Genomic DNA, 19,040 nt, shown 5'->3' with positions numbered 1-19,040 from the left:
CATGTATGTATGAAAATAATGTGATCAACGTTTCAGACACATGCAAATAGACAAAAATATATGAAACTTTCAACTAATTTTTGTTCTTATGCTAAAAAAAAAATCCTCATTGTTTAATGTCAAGCAACGGATGGGGAAAAGATCCTCATTGTTTAATGTCAACATTTCCTATTACACCAGTGAGATATGTTTCTTGTCGAGTTAGCTTAATGTGAATGTCTCTAATTTATAAATGGACATTATATAATTGTCAAATACTTAAGTCAAGCATTTGGTTGAAGCATAATTCTTTTAATTTTTTTTAGGATTATAAGGGAGTGGGAATAGATGAAATATAGGATAGAGTTGATACTAGGTAGCTTTTTGAGCATCGGTTTCGAATGCAAATACAAAATGGAAATTTATATTCATTTAGAAACGAAAAGGTGTAAATTGAACAAAATAACGATTAGGTTTGTATGCTAACATGATTAGGTTATGTTTTCACATTGAATTGGGGTTCAACATTAGAAGTTCTTTTCTCAAGACTCAACATTTAGCAAAATGAAGAAAACAAAAGGCCAAAAGCAAAAAACCACCTCTTCCGCTGTTATCACCCTCCCTTTTCTTCAAGGCTCACTGCCAATAGAAAATCTATGGCAAGAATACACTTTCCCCCCTTCTTTTTTCTTCAAGCCTCGACAAATGGGTTTGCAACTAGTAAGAGTGTATGACAAATGGGTCTGCAACAAATGGCAACTAAAATAATTGAGGTTAAGCAGGATGAGTTGATGAAGAATCGGCCAAGAGAAGACCAGGCTAAGCCAACTGAAATAATTGAGGTTATTCCAACACTATAAATATTACATCATAAAACAGTTAAGCTTAATTCAGTACATCTTTTTTCTGTTAAATAAGAAATGACTATGTTTTATGTTAAATAAGAAATGGCTATGTCACAATTGTCCATATAATTTAACTGAAATGATAAACATGTTCTATAAAACCAAGATTTTTGAAAGTGTAACTAATGGTCAAATAGTGTCAAACATAATAGTATCTCCAAGTCATAGCACGTCATAATATTAAGCTGAAGAGTAAGAATACATATATGACATTAAATTGAAATTCTAACTAATTAAGATGATCATAATAAACATGAGGCACCGTTCTGCAAATATAACAGGGTTGCAAACCAATTCGTAAAAGCACACTTTTATATGAAAAAAAAAATCAGTTAAATAAGCATCAGCATGCAATCCATAATTGTCTCTCTCTATGTTTTTTATGTCAGTCTATATGCTAATGATTTGGGAAATTATAGGAGTGAAAAATGGATACAACCAAGAACTGAAATCAAGAGAAAACACACATCCAATTTGGTGATGGTAAAAATGGAAAAGGGATATGATCAATACCCGATTGAATCACTGGTGAGAGAGCTCCAATTTCAAAACGCAATTTTTCAAGGCTTCCACTTTGTAGTCCCAATCCTGTTCATGAATTTGCAAGGAACAAAGAAAACGAAAAGAGTGAACAATTAGAACTGGACTTGGGGATTTTCCCTACCTCAATACCCTAAACCATTTCAAACTTCACTCATCTAAAATCATCTAATTTTCTTCATCATAGTGGTATGTCGGTTTCTTTTCTCTCTCTGCTGATGATTTGTGAACCAATATGTATCAGGTTGTGTTGCCTTACTTTAAGCCAAAATTGCATTCAATCTACAATAGAGAAAGGGAAGCCAGACTTATGGGGACACGGTGAAGAAAGATTTGATGATGTTGACATTATTGATAGAGGAGAAGATGGTGTTGTTTTACAGGGAACTTTAGTTATGGTCGTACCAGTTATGCACATTTCTATGGTTTAAAGACAAATTAAAAGTCATTAAGTTCATAAATCTAGGACTAGAAAAGATAACCATTAAAAATAATAGATGATAAGAAACACTTGCCGTAAAAAAGTAATATTGTTGGTCAGCTTGTTAATTCCCTGAAATATCCCAAATTCATAAGTGCTATATAAAATTAGGAGCGCCTGCACATTGTAAACAAACAAAATTAATAAACTTTTAACACAACCAAGAGAAACGTACAATGGTTTTTAAACCTTCTTACAATACATCACCATCGTCTCATACTTTGTTTGCATGGTGAAATGTAAAAACAAAAAGAAACTAATAAACATGTGAGAAAATGTTAAAGGCAAAGAGACAAAAGTAGATGTCATCTCATCTACTCAACAGTCAAACTTTTCATACTGCTTGAGCTCAATGGAAATAGAAAGGATCCATTTATTCAAAGTTCAAATAACCTATTAACAAAAGGCACTTTAAAGCTTGTCCAGCATACATGCAATAATAGAACAATGATATATCCCTTAACATATTCTGTGAGCAAGAAAGTGGAGTCCAAAATTTTATACATTTGGGTCACACATGAGTGTCATCAGAAAAACTGAGACATAAAGACGAACTGATGTCAGCTTACGACCAGAAAGACTCAGTATTTGATCAAACATATGAGCATTGAGATGTTAGATGATTAACGACAGTACCACACCCAAATATGGAGATGTAGAAACACCAAAATTCCATTCATTGTTAATGCAATACAAACAATATTGGTATAGTTTAATTGTTTAAAACAACAAAAAGACATCCACTTACAAAACTTTCTCAGTCTTCTAATAGAAAAAAACAATATAAAATCCAAAAATTGCTCTTAAAAAAAGGAGAATAATAAAAAATAACTCACGTTTTTTTCCTTTTACTTTTGCTTCTATTTTCATCACTGACCTCTTCCTCTGCTTCTTCGTTTTCGAGTTTCCGTCTTGCTGTCTCATTCTACAAAACCCAAAATTGACTACAGTAAACACAAAACCCAGCAAGAAAACACAGAAAATCTGAAAGAGTATCACATAGAAAGAAAATGCTTACTAGATCATCCTCGAGTGAGTGCGTGTTCTGCTTCAATGCAATCTCGAGAGAGCAAGAGTGATGGAAGCTACTAAGGACACGGAAGGAAAGATAGGAAAAAAAAAAAGAAAAAAACAGTGTGCAGATGATGGGACCAAATAAAAAAACTAAAACTAGAAAAAACTGGGGAAATGCTCACCGATTTTTGTAAATTCTGAAGCTTATTTTCTGGATTGCCGACTTAAGATGAAGAAATCATATATACGGAAAAGGCGTGGAGGAGAGCTCTGTATGATATATGTGCAAAAAGTTAAAAAAGCAAGAAAATTCATTTAAGAATTCAATGAAATATGCAAAGTTGTCTGAAATAAGAATGTAAGAACAAGGTAAAAGGAACTCATAAAGTTATAAAATAAAGAAGAAGATATAGCACAGAGGAATTTAAATAAGTTCCAATAAACCAAATATTAGAACTTAAATGCAATCACATATAAATACAATTGTATTTTGCAATCCAGTAAATAAGAGTGTTTGACCTACAAAAATGTAGGGTGCCTCTAGGTGTCCGACCTAGAAAAAAAAAATTAATTTTGTATTAGAATTGTTGTAATATTACACAGCACGCTAATCAAAGTACCATAGAACAAATCATGAACTACATCCTTTGCTTTGTTGGGATCCTCCAGGTTGAAAAGACCCATTGCAATTACAATGCTCATCACAATTACAATTAGTTGTTTGATAGTACTAATTTTTTTTTCATATGGAAATATCTTTAACAATCACAATTACAATGCTCATATGTTTCTTTTAAAATCCTCACCGAAAACATCATAAACAGTACTATAGCATCGTTTTAGCAATGGTGAATGTAGCAGAGACAAAATTAAAACAAATTGAAATCAAATCGAAACCCCAACTAAACACTCAAGGTATTCCAATGTCATTTCCCACCAAATGAATTAGAGATGAACCAAAGTAGTGACATAAATTGGTGAAAAATGGATGAAGAATAATTAAATTAAGGTTAAGAAACCCTAAAAGCATGCATTTTGTTGAATGAAAAGTTGAAATCGAAAGCTAAATAGTAAGGAAAGTTGGGGTTTGGGATTTGCACAAAATGGAAAACTTACTTAAACATCGCGATCGAGAAGAAGGGAAGATGAGCAACGGCCAAGAGATGGGCTCCTGAATGTGGGTGTCCAGGATCGAAGGTGTGAAGAAGGATGGGTTCCAAAATGCATTCCGAAGTCTGGTTCTCTAAATTGGGCTCTTTTCAATTATTCATTTGCATATAACGGTGGTATATGGGTAGTGATGTGATTGTTGAACCTTAAACTGAACTCAGATCGTGGGAATCATTAAACTGCTCTCTAGTTTCTATCGTGGGAACCGTCAAACTCGCTTGGTTGGATCATGGGAGGTTGAAGTAGAACTGATAACTGAACTGGCAACTGTCTATTCTTTTTCACTTTCCTTTCACGTTTCAAATTTTGTAGTTAATGTTTTTACCTTTTTATCCCTCTTTCGCTATTAAATCCTTGATTTGTGCTATGTAATTAAGTAAGGATATTTTTGGCATTTTGGAAAGCTTCACCAAACTGGCATTCTCACTTTATATATATATAGATTCATAGATCAAGCCGAAATAAAATCCGCTATGCTTTTTTTTTTATTTGCATTTGCTGTGAATCGATTGTGCTATTTTTATTTGCAATGTATTGATTATATATTTCAATGTCGGATAATATTGTTATGAATATACTTCTAGCACATGTGTGATTGTGTAAATCATTAGTAGATTGTATTTACCATACTAAAAGATCATTTACCTTGGGATTGTATTACTACAAGGAATCCTCATTGGTTTATTATAAACAAAGGCACAATGACTAGGGAATAACGCACAGAATTCCTGAAACCGTTTTCTCCATATCTCTTTTTTATGTCATGCACCCTCTCTCTTTCTCTCAGTTAATTATAGGCCACAACATGTTATCAGCATGCTCTTGACGCTGCGTTAAAGGGAATTTGTTCATCTTCAATCAGGGGAGTATTACGTTTCAATTATAAATATTTGATTAAATTTTGATTTTATTGAATTCATATACTTTATTGATTCAATTTATTTTTCTTGTGTTGAACGTGATAAAAGCTTTGAAGATGGAATCCAAAATCCAGAGGAGGAACTCCTACAAAACCATTCACAATATTTACTAAGCAATCCAGGTTCTTCCAAAACAACGGTTTTTATCTCGATATTTTTTCAGCCTTGATTGCATGAACCTTCACCATAATGCCTGACCCAACTTTAAGTTTTACAAATTATATATTCTACATAAATTGTGCATACATTATATTAAAAAATATTGCTATATTATGTGAATTAAATATGTGTGAATAAGAAAAGAAAAAAGGAATTTTGAAGCCTAGCTCGCGTTGAGCCACAAGCCAAGCCACGTTTCTTTTTTTCTTTTTTCTTTTTGGAACAAGCCATGTTTCTTTTTAATAAATAAAAAACCTAAATTTTGTCCAAGTCATGGCTAGAAGCCGCGACTACGCCAAATTGCTCCAGCTCAGTTGAGCTAGAAGCTCCGGGCACATCAACATAAGGAAATGATTACGTTACGGTCGTCTTCCACCTTTAGCCCTCTATACCTAGTTTTTATCAAGGATCACTGAGCCTTATCACTAGTTCTCAGTGATTGATGGATGCTGATGATTGCGACGCCAGTAGTTGCGCCCTCTCGCTAGATTGTCAACTACAACTACGAGGAATGAGAATTCCGATTGAATTCTCATTGAGATTTTTCGAACACCCACTTTCGTACTTGACCTATTGTTGGAAATGTGCTCCAAAACCAATCATATGATGATACTCTACGAACATTTCACATATTAAACTATTTCAATTTAATCTAAGGACAAAGATTATTGTTTAAAGCCATCTCATTAAATGGTATGCACTTAAATGATAAGTCCAAGGAAATGTAGTTAACAGAATGTGATCTAAATAAGTTTGATTCATGAGACCTCTCTCTTTCATACACATATCATAAACATTCCTGATCATAGGATTACCAATTGAGCATTGACAATAAGCATAGATCAGTACATACTATGTTTTCTCTCCATAGAGCGACTGGACTCAGGTTATTAGTGTGAATGACAGCAAGACAAGTATGTAGGTACTCAAGAGAGAATGAGTCCCCTGAACACGATCAACTTATAATACTCATGTGATATGAGAACTCACTAGTTGGGATAATGCAATGTAGTTCTTTGACCTGAGGCATCATAGTTTTATTGTGGTTAGGTCCTTAGTCTTTGACTATGTTAAAGCATTCCATTTGAAGGTGTCCACAACATAGGTGGGGTTGAGCTACTTAATTATGATGGCATGTGAATGTGCAATAAGGGATCTCTAACCTTCAAACCGTTGAAGGAGAAAAATCTATGATATGGTTAAGAGTTTACGGCCATAGACATATGAATACAATTTAGGAAGTGCGTTCCAAATCACATTCAAAGTAATCATATAAACAAGATGATCATATTGGATAGTAGACATAAATAAACTATCATCCAAACAATATGATCAAGAGTAATGGTTTAGAGAACGACTGTATTGCATTCTAATCCCAAACTGAATAGGTTCTCCACCTCTTCTATTTAGCTTGGGTAGCCATGACATACTGTTATGTGTCACTTATGGCTTGTGGAAGCCTTGAAGATTAGCAATCACTAATCTTCATTAAAGGAGTAAGTTTCAATTCACAATTGATCAGTAAGGGTACTAATCGCCCAATACCTTGCTAATTAGAACCTAATAGTTTGTACATTGTGTAAGGTTAAGATTGAAGAAAACAACGGGGTTGAGTAAGGACAATTAAATTGTTTATGGCAAGAATTAATTAATATGTTAATTAATTAAACGAATAAGTTAAGCCCATTAACTTAAGTTGTATGACAACTTAAAACACAAAGGGCACAGAAGCCCAATGAACCCACATGGCCGGCCATAAAGAATGTGAGGGAGAGTTGGTTTTGATTTCAATTGTGTCACTCAATGTAAGTGGCTATATAAAGGCAATTATCTTATTCCCTCATTAGGGTTTCATGAGTCTTAGAGAGCAAAACATATGCTTCTCATCCTCCATGAAGTTGCTACACTTGAAGCCCTAGTGAAGAATTTCATCCCCAATGAGACAAAAAACTGGGCTAGATCCACCACTTGGGCTATCAACTTTCTTCCTTGGGTAGCAAAAAATTAGGCTACATCTAGCCCTAAAAAGTAATGAGTCCCACAAGAAATGTTGCTATTCATGTGAGCCAAATTCTGTCACTCTCCCCCCACTTGCAAATACACTTATACTCTCATTTTATTCTTTCTTTTATTCTTTTTCTTTACATATATTTGTTCCAAGGGTCCTCCTCTATTTTATTTGTATGTTTAGGGTGTGTTTGATTGCCTTCCTTAGCTCTCATTGGACTGGACAAGATTACCTTTTAGTCTAATCCCGTGTTTGTTTACAAAAGGGCCTAACTTTAATGGGACTCGCCCCTACTAAATTGGACTAAACATTTCGCTAAAGGGGCTTAGCAAGACCTTTCGAAATCAGGCGGACTGCTAAGACCTTAGCTTCCCCCTCCTGTTACACACATCCATCTACTTCATCCTTGCTTCCCTTAACCATCTTCAAGACCAAATTCGGCAAAATCGAAACAAAATAGAAGAAAAATCTGCAAACGTTCTATTTTCAAAACCACATCCAACACCCAAAATCTCAGAAAACCTAAATAAAAACAAAAATCTAAAAGTGAGATGAGCTTGAAATTTTCAATCACACAACATCGAGAAAACCAGAAACCCAATAAATCTGCAGTGAGGTGAGCTTGAAATTTTCAATCACAACACCCATAAAATGCAAACCAGATCCAACCCCCCATCTTCTACCTTCAGGCCAATCGCATATGCAACCCTCTCCCAACTCCTAAATTTTCAATCTCTTTCTTGCTTTGTGGTTTGATTGTGAAGATTTGCAGTAGATTATGAAGTTGGGAGATGAACAACTTATGGGTTTAATTTTGATGTTAATTTCTTTCATCAAAAGAGGGAGATGAATAGAGAACAAAAGGAAGAAAATAGGGAGAGGAACGGAGAACAAAAGAAGAAGATGGAGATGAAAAGGGAGAGGGACGAAGAAAAAAAAGGGAGATGGACGAAGAAAAATTAGAAAGAAAACAGAGGGAGAGGGGCGGAGAAAATTAAGGAAGAAAGAGGGGATGAACGAGAAGGTTTCTAGAATGAGAAAATAGACAGAAGTAATAATAAAATATTACTAAATATTTATTAAATAATGTAAAATATTTATAAATATAAATTAAATAATATAATATTGGAATTTGTTATTAGTCTGTTCCTTAGTCCTGACACTGCACCAAACGCTTCACTAAGTTAGTCCAGCTTAGTCTAGTCTAATCCAGTCCAGCTTAGTCCTTGCAGCTAGTCCAGTCTGAGACAGTCCGGTGCAACAAACGCACCTTTAATGCTTAAGACATAAAATGATATACGATGTTTTACTAAAAGGGCTTAGTTTTATTAATTTCCAAATAAAAACACACTACATATTAAAATGACATTGAAAGTTTAGAGACCTAAACCGAAAACATAAATAAACAACATACCTAAATTGCAAGGACATTGCAATTTAGTTATAAGATATAAGACTTCTTGTCAGATTTTAGAGAAACAAATCAACAGATAAGATGAGATAAGGAAACCTAATCCAACGATTCATAAGTAATAAAATCTAACTTTGTCATATTTGGATTTTTTTAGGTTGAAATGTTCATAATTTTTTATTTATTTATTAGATAACAAGCCTAAAAATCAACTTAAGAAAAATTAACACAAAAAATAAAAATAAAAGTTATCGCGTAATTAAATTATTACATAAATAAATATATATACAGCCCTATATATAGCCCCAAAATAAATAGCCCATCATTGGAAGAAATTCTTTGATAAAGCCCCAAAGATTCCTCAAAGCTCTCAAATGGGCTATATCCCCAATTTTCCAGCCTCGTATAGAGCTCCTTACTGGGGATGCTCTTAGGGAAGATTTACTAGCATCAAATCCTCCCCAAAACACTAATCTTCTACTTTAATGCATCTCCTTGGTGTGGAGACTTAGAGGTTCCCTCTCTTGGGAACTTGGAGAATCCATTCATTCATCCTCCTCCAAGAAATCCATGAAGCAAAGAAGCAAGGAATGAAGGTCCTCTCTCATGGATGATTAGCCTTGGCTTATGCAAAGAGGATTCAACAAAGGTATAAGAAATCTGAACTCCTTTCTCTTTATTGAGTTGAGTCTTGGTTCACATATTTGTCAATTCAAGGATATAACTCATTTCTAAATTTAGAACTTTGATTGGTTTGGTTGCTAAATAAGATTGTAACCAAGGATATAACTCATTTCTATTTAAGTTGATAGTCTAATTTTATTCATTATTGACATGTCGGCCTATAGGTTTGTCTAGTTTGGTTGCTAAATAAGATTGTAATTTGTTATTTTTATCCAAGGATATAACTCATTTCTATTTGTCAATTCATTTTTCTTTGTGGTCTTCTCATTACCTACGGTGTAATTTGTGGAGCAAAAAAAAATCTATAAAATTCTGAAGCTGACATGTGAACTTTTACCCACAAAAGACGAGAATGCTCTCATTAAATTGGCTAGACCCACATTCGTTCCACGTGCAATTCAACCACCAAAAAGACCTGAGTTGCTGACTACGACTTCTCCAAGCTTCTCTACTCATGGCAAGGAGATAAGGCAAGAGAACTAAAAGTAGAGTTGGTAACTAATCTCTACCCTTAAATTTTTCTCATTGAAGACATATTCCTTTATTCAGGGAAACACAATCAAATCCAATCAAGGTTTATCCAATTTAATTCTTAGGATATTATTAATTAACTTTTATAATAACTTTAAGGATTATTTGTGGTACTGTCATTGCGATTTCGGCAGTAACTTTTTTTAAGGTAAATCGCCAAAATGGTCCCTAAGATTTGCATAACTCATCACTTTGGTCCCTGAGATTCCAAATCGATAAAAGTGGTCCCTAAGATTGTCCACCATCCATCACTTTGGTCCTTCCCTTAAAAACTCCGTTAAGTGTCCTGGAGCTCTTGGCTGGAAGTTTGGGCAATTTTCAAAGCTTCGTAACTCAATCGTTTCTTAACCAAATTCGACCCATAATATATCAAAATGAAGATAGGAAAGTGTAGAATAAGATTATACCTATTTAAAAGCCCAATAGTTGCCGGAGATGGCCGGAAAATAGCCTCAAAGTTGACTGGTCCAAGCGAAAACTGGAAAACTTGTCGGAAACTGGGTAAACTTTAAACGTTCATAACTTCTTCAATACTCAACAAAATTAAGTGATTCAAAAATGAAAATCATAATTCTCGATGAGACAAAGAGAATGGTACCTTTTTCGACTGCTGGGTCATTGTGGTTTGGCCGGAAAATGGCTCAAAAGTGGCTAACTTGAGACCAAGACAGCCACTTTCAAACTGTTTTCCGGCCAAACCACGGCGATCTAGCAGTCAAAAAGGTACCATTCTCTTTGTCTCGTCAAGAAGTATGATTTTCGTTTTTGAATCACTTGATTTCGTTGAGTATTGAAGAAGTTATGAACGTTTAAAATTTACCCAGTTCTCGGCGAGTTTTTCAGTTTTCGCTCGAACAAGTCAACTTTAAGGCTATTTTTCGGCCATCTCTGGTAACCATTGGGCTTTGAAATATGTATAATCGTACTCTACACTTTCCTATCTTCATTTTGATATATTATGGGTCGAATTTGGTTAAGAATCGATTGAGTTACGAAGCTTTGAAAATTGCCCAAACTTCCGGCCAAGAGCTCCGGGACACTTAACGGAGTTTTTAACGGAATGACCAAAATGATGGATGGTGGACGATCTCAGGGACAACTTTTATTGATTTGGAATCTCAGGGACGAAAGCGATGAGTTATGCAAATCTCAGGGACCATTTTGACGATTTAGCCAATTTTTAATCCGAAATTTTTTATCCGAATTTTTCCATAGTGTTCCAAAATTATTCCAGTAAAAAAACCTCCGAAGTATTTTGATCTTCTATAGTTATTTTCTTAAATTTTGTTTTGTAATTAACTTTTGTGTTTTATTATTAGTTTTAGGTATATTTTGTTCATTATTTTATATTCAACATACACTTATATATTAAAACGATAAGCATACTAGTATATCGCAAATAAATTAAATTTTTATAGAAGCATATATCAAATTTTAAGAAAGAACAATAAATTGATGGATGAAAAAGTTAGAGAATATTCAAAAAATTATAAAATAAATGAATTTTCGAAGTATGTTCCGAAATATCTAAGATTACTCTGATTTTGAAATTTCCGAATCAGGATTGGTCTCCTAAGGTTCTTATTTTGAGGATCTATGAGGTTCTTTTTCACATGAACTTAGATTAATCTTATGGTCGATTAGACTATCAACCTAAATAATCTTTGTTACACCCAAATACAATAATTCTTCGAAGTGATTATTTAAAATAAAAAATAAAAAAATCTCGCGTGAAATCTTCTGTCTTGTTCTCCTACCGTTTCTCTCCTCCAAATCCCTTTCCTCTCTCTATCTCTCTCTCGATCGTTCACTCCCCTTCTAACCTCCTGAGTTTTTTGCTTTTTCCTTTTCGTGTAAGAAAAAGGGAGAGGGATCTGTTTCAAATTTATCATCGTCGTAGGAAATTTTCATATGGAAAAGGGGTTCATGCATTCAAGGAAAAGGGGATTCCAATTTTTGAAACACAATCTCAATTTTTTTGGGTGCTTTGTAACTAATTGGGTTTGAATATTATTGATAAATAACTGGATGAAATTGGATGTTGAAAGTTATGAGGGCTTTATGTAATTGGATATGCTGGGTTTTGATATTCGATGAGTAGAGTAGGTTTTGCAAATGGAAAGGATTCGACATGACGTGAAACCTTTTCTCTCTTCTTACTTTTTTGTCAATTAGTATTTTGTTTCCGTGTAATAGGAATTATTTAAGTTTATAACTTAATCTACATGAAGATTAATTTGAGAGCAGCTCTATTTCCGAAGATTAATTTGGAGCAATGGCCCCTCAATTTTAATCCAACTGTAGCAATGGTCCTTCTAATTTTGACGAAATTCTAACGGAGTTGACGAGAAGGACCACAACTGCACATTTTGATGAGTTTTCTTTTTTTTTTTTTGAAAAAAATGGGGACAAATGGTGGCAAACCATGGTTATCCACCCCTTCCAGGTTCGGAGAGGCTATGGAGAATTTCACCCTACCTATGGCCATAGTCAAGCAGACTCACCAGTTCGGAGCATTGAACCCGTCACCAATGGTCATGGAATTTTCGTTGAGGGATCATTCCTCCAAATAAGTTAAAGTTGAAGGACCATTTCTACAATTTTCTCATTTAACAAAGTCATACTAGGATATGATGTTGAACAGAATTCTAGAATTGGGAATGGAAAACTACTTTCATAAAAAGAAGACATATATTCTAACTAAATTGTGAGGAAAAAAAATCGAACTTGTGTACAATGAAGCGAGCACACTGCTCTGCTTAATTCATGTCGGCACATGAAACACATTCCTTGTATCTTGTATGGACTAAATGAAGCAAAGTGATTTGATGGAAGGGTCAGAGAAAATGGTCACTTTCATCTGTGATATAAAGATGGAATCCAACTGATTTGGCTTTGTTAGCTAGCTTATGTCTCCTTCATCCCTATTAAATGATGATATACACAAGTAACCGCTCTAATACATGAATTTGGACCACACTTGTTGTGTGTCTCTCCTCTGAGTATTTTGTTTTTTCCTTATTGCTTATGAAAAAGGGAGAGGGATCTGTTTCAAAATTTTCAAAATTTTCAGCATCGTTGTTAAATTGCATATGAAAAAAGGGTTTGTGTGTTCACGAAGAAGGGGATTCCAATTTTCGAAACCACACAATCTCAATGTTTTGGTGCTTTGTAACTAACTCAGTTTGAATATTATTGATAAATGATTCGATGAAATTGGATGTGTAAAGTTATTAGACCATCTCCAACCCTTGGGCTAAAAGCAAAAATTTTTAGCCCGGAAAATTTGGCTTTTAGCCCAGAAACATTTTTTCTGCTCCAACCCTTCTGGCCTAAAATTTTAGCCCGGAATTATTAAAGAATGAACTTAGGCTAATTTTTTTTCTTAAATCAATTTTTTTTTAAATAAATAAATATGTAGACTATTATAAATTAATTTTATGAACATTTTAATCTAAAAAAATTTAAATTCCAATAAATATTAAAAAATCATTAAATTTTTCACAAAGCAAGCTTTCAACTTTCGCTAAGCATAAAGACACATCTTCCTCACAGGTCCAATTACGACCTCTAACATGCTCTCTTGCCATGTTGAACAATTTGGAAATGGAAAGAAATGGTAGAAAGATAAATTGGAAGAATTGTAGGAGAAAATTGAGTTTTGTGTGGATGTTTGAACAAATACATAGGTATTTATAGAGTTTTTGGGTAAATTTTGTGTTAAATAAATTTATTTAATTATTTTAGTTGTTGGATTTTAATTTGGGCCGTTAGATCTTTTTTTACCGTTAGATTTGAGTGTATTCAATCTCAACCGTTGGATTCAATGTATTTTAAAATAACATATTTTTTAAAAATGAAATTTGAATCTGGACCGTTGGATCAACCAACAGTCCTTAAACGATGGTCCTCAGATGCGGAAAAGAGCCATTGGGCTCGGGCAAGTGGCCGACATGACCCTGACGTTGGGGTCCCACGCTGTTGGGACGTGATGGCAAGCAGCCCTCGTGGGGCGCGTCCATGAGTGACCGGGCCGAGACTGGCCCAAAATCATGCGAGTCCACGCGTGTTTGGGGGAAATTTGGCCCAGCTTTAGCATTTAGCTTTTAGCCCAATGTTTTAGCTTGGGTTGGGTGGTGTTTGGGGGGAAATTTGGCAAATAGCCCAGGATTGGAGTTGGTCTTAGGGTTTTATGCAATTGGATTTGTTGAATTTAGATATTCGATGAGGAGATTAAGTTTTGCAGATGGAAGGAATTAGACATGATGTGAAACCTTTTCTCTCTTCTTATTAATTTTTTTTTTTTTTTTTGTCAAGTATTTTGTTTCCTTATAACATGAATTATTTAAGTTGACAGCTTAATCTACAATCAGATTAATCTGATAACTCATCTAAAAAAGGACCTCATATGTCCTCAAAATGAGGACCTTAGGAGAGCAGCTCTGTTTCCGAATATGCTAAAAACTATTAAAAAATTGTCATCCAATACGATCTGATTTTGAACGTTTGGAACGAAAATTGTAAACGTGTTTCCGATCCGATCCTATCCTTCCGAGAAGCACCCCTAGGTGAATAGCATAAAGCGTCTCGAATTTAGAATATAAGATTTTTGACAAAGTCATACTAGTATATGATGTTGAACATAATTCTAGAATTGGGAACGGAAGACTTCTTTTACAAAAAATAAGACACATATTCTAAATAAATTGCGGGGAGAAGAATTTGAACTTGCGTACAAGCATACTACTCTGCTTAACTCATGTGTGCACATGGAACACATTTCCTTATATCTTGTACGGACCAAATAAAACAAATTGATTTGATGGGTCCGAGAAAATGTTCACTTTGATTTGTGACATAAAGATGGGATCTAATTGATTTGGCTTTGTTAGCTAGCTTATGTCTCCTTCATCCCTATTAAATCATGAATGCACAAGTAACCGCTCTAACACATGAATTTGGACCACACTCGTGTGTCTTTCCGCAATGGGGCGTGGAGATTCTATACAACATGCACTCAGGGGTCTCTTTGACAACCACTCTGGTGGACAATCCCTCCCTCAGAAAGCCTTTATTTCTGTGTATTATTGGCCAACCATGAAAATAGATGCAAAAGATTGTGATCGAACTTGTGATAAGTGCCAAAAGTACGCTCTGATGAATCCTCAGCATGCAGAAGAGCTCAACACTATATGCAATGGGACATCGACTCAATCGGTCCACTCAAGAAACCCCAAGTTATGTCGCCTTTGAGCCAGCATGTCCGAAGAAGTTGCATACTCTGATAAAGCTTTAAAGTGGGCATAAAGTGCTCAAAGTGGACTCTGACTCGCAGACTGTTCCAGGCATCCGATTTAGAATACGTCCAAGTCCGTTCAACATAGGATCTAACAAAAGGATTTCGATACATGTTTCCAATCCAAGGATTTTGATAGGTGTTTCCTATTAAAAACCTTCGGTATTGGGGTTACTAGGAGCGTTAAGTCAATCTGGCGCCGAGGGATGCCCCCTTAGGTAACCACGTTGCAAAGTCAGCCTTGACCGGAAGAGTTCTGTTCTCGACAAGACCAAATGATCACGGAATGCATTTCTCAACCCCCGTTTTTAGTATATCTCTTCATCGGTTATCCTAAATCCCTTGGCACTTACAAGTCCATCACCCGAACGTAGCCTTACTGAAAAAAAGGTGAAACTTGCCTCCGAATTTGCGGTGTGGTGTAATGGAGGCCTAAAACAAAGAAGCAGCAGTGCAGCATCAGTATGAAAACATAATTATATTTCATCAAAACATTACTTGCCTGTAATCAAAGTTTCCGCGGCTTGTGCTGTTAGCCCAGGACGAGCAGCTTGGCAAAATATTATGAAAACAACAAAATCGTAACTAGCTTCTTAACATTAGTAAATAAATAAATCTATGAAATTATGCCTAAACATCTAAATCTTAATTATCATATTATCTTGACATGCGTTGGTCCTTTCCAATGAAGGCAATTAACGAAATGGTTAAGATGCATATGATAGATACATACCAAAGTGAGATATTTCAGTTTATTAGTGTACAATAGGTGAGATATATAGCAAACTGAGATATTCCAATGTTCTTTTTTTTTTTTTCTCTACAGAAATAGTCCTTGCGGAAGGTCGTTCAAGATAAGCAGTGGTAGTTTGTATTAAATTTTGTTAGATGAGTTTGATTTAATCTATTTACTACACACCAAACGAAGTAAAATTAAATGTTGATGGGGCAAGTCCGTCCCGAGGCTCTATTAGAGGAGTGGTGGTTGTCATCCATAATGAGGTAACGGATTCCATAGGAGGTTGTACCTAGAACGTCCAAGGTTCTGTTAGTGCGTGTGCTACAGGGCTGGGTTTGAATTTTGCAGCAGACTTGGGTTTCAATCACGTTAAAGTTAAGACTATCGAACCCAAAATCAAGTCCAAGTCGTAGCATATCTACCACAAAATTGGTTATCAAGTAAGAATTACCAGTCTGATATGGTATCTGTTCCTGTAACTAGACGATCTTGCATTAACGGTCTTCCAAATTCCGTCAAAGCAAGAAGACCCTCGCTGCAATTCTGCAACAAAATATGTTAGAACTTTTCAAATTTCATTATTGTGTCCTTAAGATGAAATCTCACCATATAGGTTGTGAATATATATATTCCGTTCCCTAACCAATCAAATCAGATTTCATTGAACGACAAAATACCACAGCATCAGCATCCAAAACATAACGAAGAAGGATTAGATATCTTCAAAGCAAATCATACCCTTTTTATACAAACACAATCCTTCGAATTTGTTCCCTCTTCGGAATCATAAGAAGTATCATACGAAAGTGAAGAGCTATGCTGTTGTTATATAAAATTCATTTTTACAGAACAAAGAGGTCTTCTTTTACTATAACTACTAACAAGACGGTGTACACAAATGAAAATGCATAAATAAGAGCAAGAAACAATTAAGAATTTCGTAGTCGGTTATAGGTCTCAGAGCAAACCTCAACATTGGATATGTTAGAACACACAGATACCACCAATGAGTTCCATACTGAATGCTCCGGCAGCATAGCCCGACTCAACATCTCCTCCAACCACATAACAGCTTCATATTGCCTGCCCACTGAGCAAAGACCCCTAATCACTCGACTGTAAGTCTCAGCACAGGACCAATGTGACTTGATCAACATCTCTTGCAATACTCGACTTGCTTCCAGAAATCGTCTCTCCTCACAAAGCCCATCCACTAAAATGCCATAAGTTTTCTTGTCAGCAACACAACCCACCTGCTTTTCCATCTTCTTCAAATACGAAATGGCAAGAACCGATTGCCCCTCACTACAAAGGCATCTCATCACAACATTGTACACTCTTAGAGTTGGTACACAGTTTGCCTCCACCATCTCCTTTTCAATCACCTCCACTGCTTCAACGACTTTCTTTTCACCACTCAATGCAGCCGCCCTTGCTTCAAAGACCAACTCTGTTGGCCTAAAGCCGTTATCTTGCATTTCCTTGAGCACTTTGTCAGCCTCACCAATCTTATTTTCATTGTAAAGATCAATTGCCATAGCACTATAGCTTGCCAAGCTGGGAATCCCACCTCTAACCAGAGCTTCATTAATCAACAACTTAACGCCTCCCGTGTCTTTGCCATTTCCATAACGACTGAGATCAAGATTGTGTCGAAACCGCTTAGGGGCCTTGAGCCCCTTCCTTAATATCTTACCAAGAATTTCGACAGCTTCGTCAATCTCCCCATTATCACACAAGGCATCCAACAAGGTTCTATAAATTACAACATCTTCACCACAACCCTTCCGAGAAATCCTCCAAAACATCGAGTACAACAAATGGGTTGCCTCATTGAGCCTCTTATCTTCACACAACCCTCTCATTAAAATCCGATAACTTTCCCTATCCGGATTACAATGCTGATAATCCATTTCTTGGAAAATTTGCAGGGCAATATCTGAACGACCCTTCCGGCACAAAGCAAGCATGAGCAAATTCAAGGACCGAACCCTAGAGCTCACCTCCCATCCACAACAATGCTCCACGAAAATGCGATGAGCAGCTTCAAGCTTGGACTCATTCACCATAATCTCCAAAAGGGTATTGAAAGAATGCGTCCAGTTCACACAGTTGAACTTGGAAATGTTATTAAACAGAGACACTGCATCCTTCAGCAATCCAGCTTGCGCGTAGGTTTTAATTGCAATTGCAAAAACTGAATCCTTGCATTCACAGGAGTCATTTTTCATCGTGTTAATCACGTCCTTCATCTCAGCAATTCGGCCAGAGTTTCCGAGAATGCTGATCATGGTGGCGTAGACTGGACCATTGTGACGGTAATTGGGGTACTTGGATTTCACTTGAGTGAAAATTTGGAGGGCCGTCAATGGATTTTTCTGCTTTCGTATAATCTGAGAGAGATGTGTGGGTGTTAGCAGCCTTGGCCATCTTATACTCATGCTTCGAACTTTGAACTTTCAGTCGGGCAATTTGTCAAACAGTTGGTGTGCAACTGCAAGAGAGGCTATTTCAAGAGACTGAAAGCGCAGCCATTGAATCACCGGGGCGGTGCCATAGTACCTGTTGGCCTGCTTCGAGATCCATTTTCGCTCCGACAGACTCCTCCTCCTCGTCTTGTCGAACTAGTTGCTGTGTTTTTTTGTTTCCCAGCTAGTTTTTGGTCGAGCTGCTGTTGTGTCTTCTTTTTGCTGCCGTGTTAAGTCAATGAAAAATGGGGCGCCGCAAGAAATTACCTCTGATCATGAATATATATGTCAAAGATGGGTGTTAATTATGAATGGGCATCGATTTGGATGTTGCGAGTCCCAAATAAAATAAAAGTTTTCATCAGTCGGTGCAGTAACAATATTCTTACGAACACAGTAGAAAATATCGATAATATCGGCGAAATATCGCCGATATTATCGTTTTTTTGGGACCCCGATATTTTAGTAACTATCCAACTTGTTTTCGGCAGAATATCGCGATATTATCGATAATATCGATAATATCGCGATATTTTCGAAACTATCGCGATATTTGGTATGGACTCATCGGAGAACACGGCCGGAGCAAATAATCCGAAACCCTAAATCCCCAAATGCTAAATCAAAGCAAATGAACTGAATCTACAATAAAGGATTCCGAGAAGAACGATTTCAGTACAAAAATCAACATGTTTACAAGCCGAGAAGAACGATTTCAGTACAAAATTCAAAGCA

At 35.8% G+C, this 19,040-nt stretch overlaps 1 protein-coding gene and 1 long non-coding RNA gene across 3 annotated transcripts; both read right to left on the bottom strand.

Annotated features, from left to right (window-relative positions):
* Nucleotides 1-493: 493 nt before the first annotated feature.
* LOC126594319 (uncharacterized) lies at nt 494-1,646 on the bottom strand. Its single transcript, XR_007613211.1, has 2 exons — nt 1,398-1,646; nt 494-722 (listed from the first exon to the last, which is right to left on the bottom strand). It is a non-coding gene; the product is annotated as an uncharacterized LOC126594319 (long non-coding RNA).
* Nucleotides 1,647-14,408: 12,762 nt separating this feature from the next.
* LOC126594437 (pentatricopeptide repeat-containing protein At1g05600) lies at nt 14,409-18,672 on the bottom strand. 2 transcript variants are annotated; one of them, XM_050260744.1, is made up of 3 exons: nt 16,806-18,672; nt 16,289-16,380; nt 14,409-15,530 (listed from the first exon to the last, which is right to left on the bottom strand). In XM_050260744.1, the coding sequence occupies exons 1-3, from the start codon at nt 18,276-18,278 to the stop codon at nt 15,407-15,409; spliced, it is 1,689 nt and encodes a 562-aa protein (XP_050116701.1). In that variant the 5' UTR covers nt 18,279-18,672; the 3' UTR covers nt 14,409-15,406. The 2 variants fall into 2 exon arrangements, with proteins under 2 accessions (XP_050116701.1, XP_050116702.1); XM_050260745.1 differs by lacking the exon at nt 16,289-16,380 and having other exon boundaries at nt 16,806-18,671.
* Between the last annotated feature and the right edge of the window lie 368 nt (nt 18,673-19,040).

Source organism: Malus sylvestris, chromosome 12 (genome assembly GCF_916048215.2).
Source record: "Malus sylvestris chromosome 12, drMalSylv7.2, whole genome shotgun sequence".
Taxonomy (NCBI): domain Eukaryota; kingdom Viridiplantae; phylum Streptophyta; class Magnoliopsida; order Rosales; family Rosaceae; genus Malus; species Malus sylvestris.
This window is presented reverse-complemented; position numbering and strand designations above follow the sequence as displayed.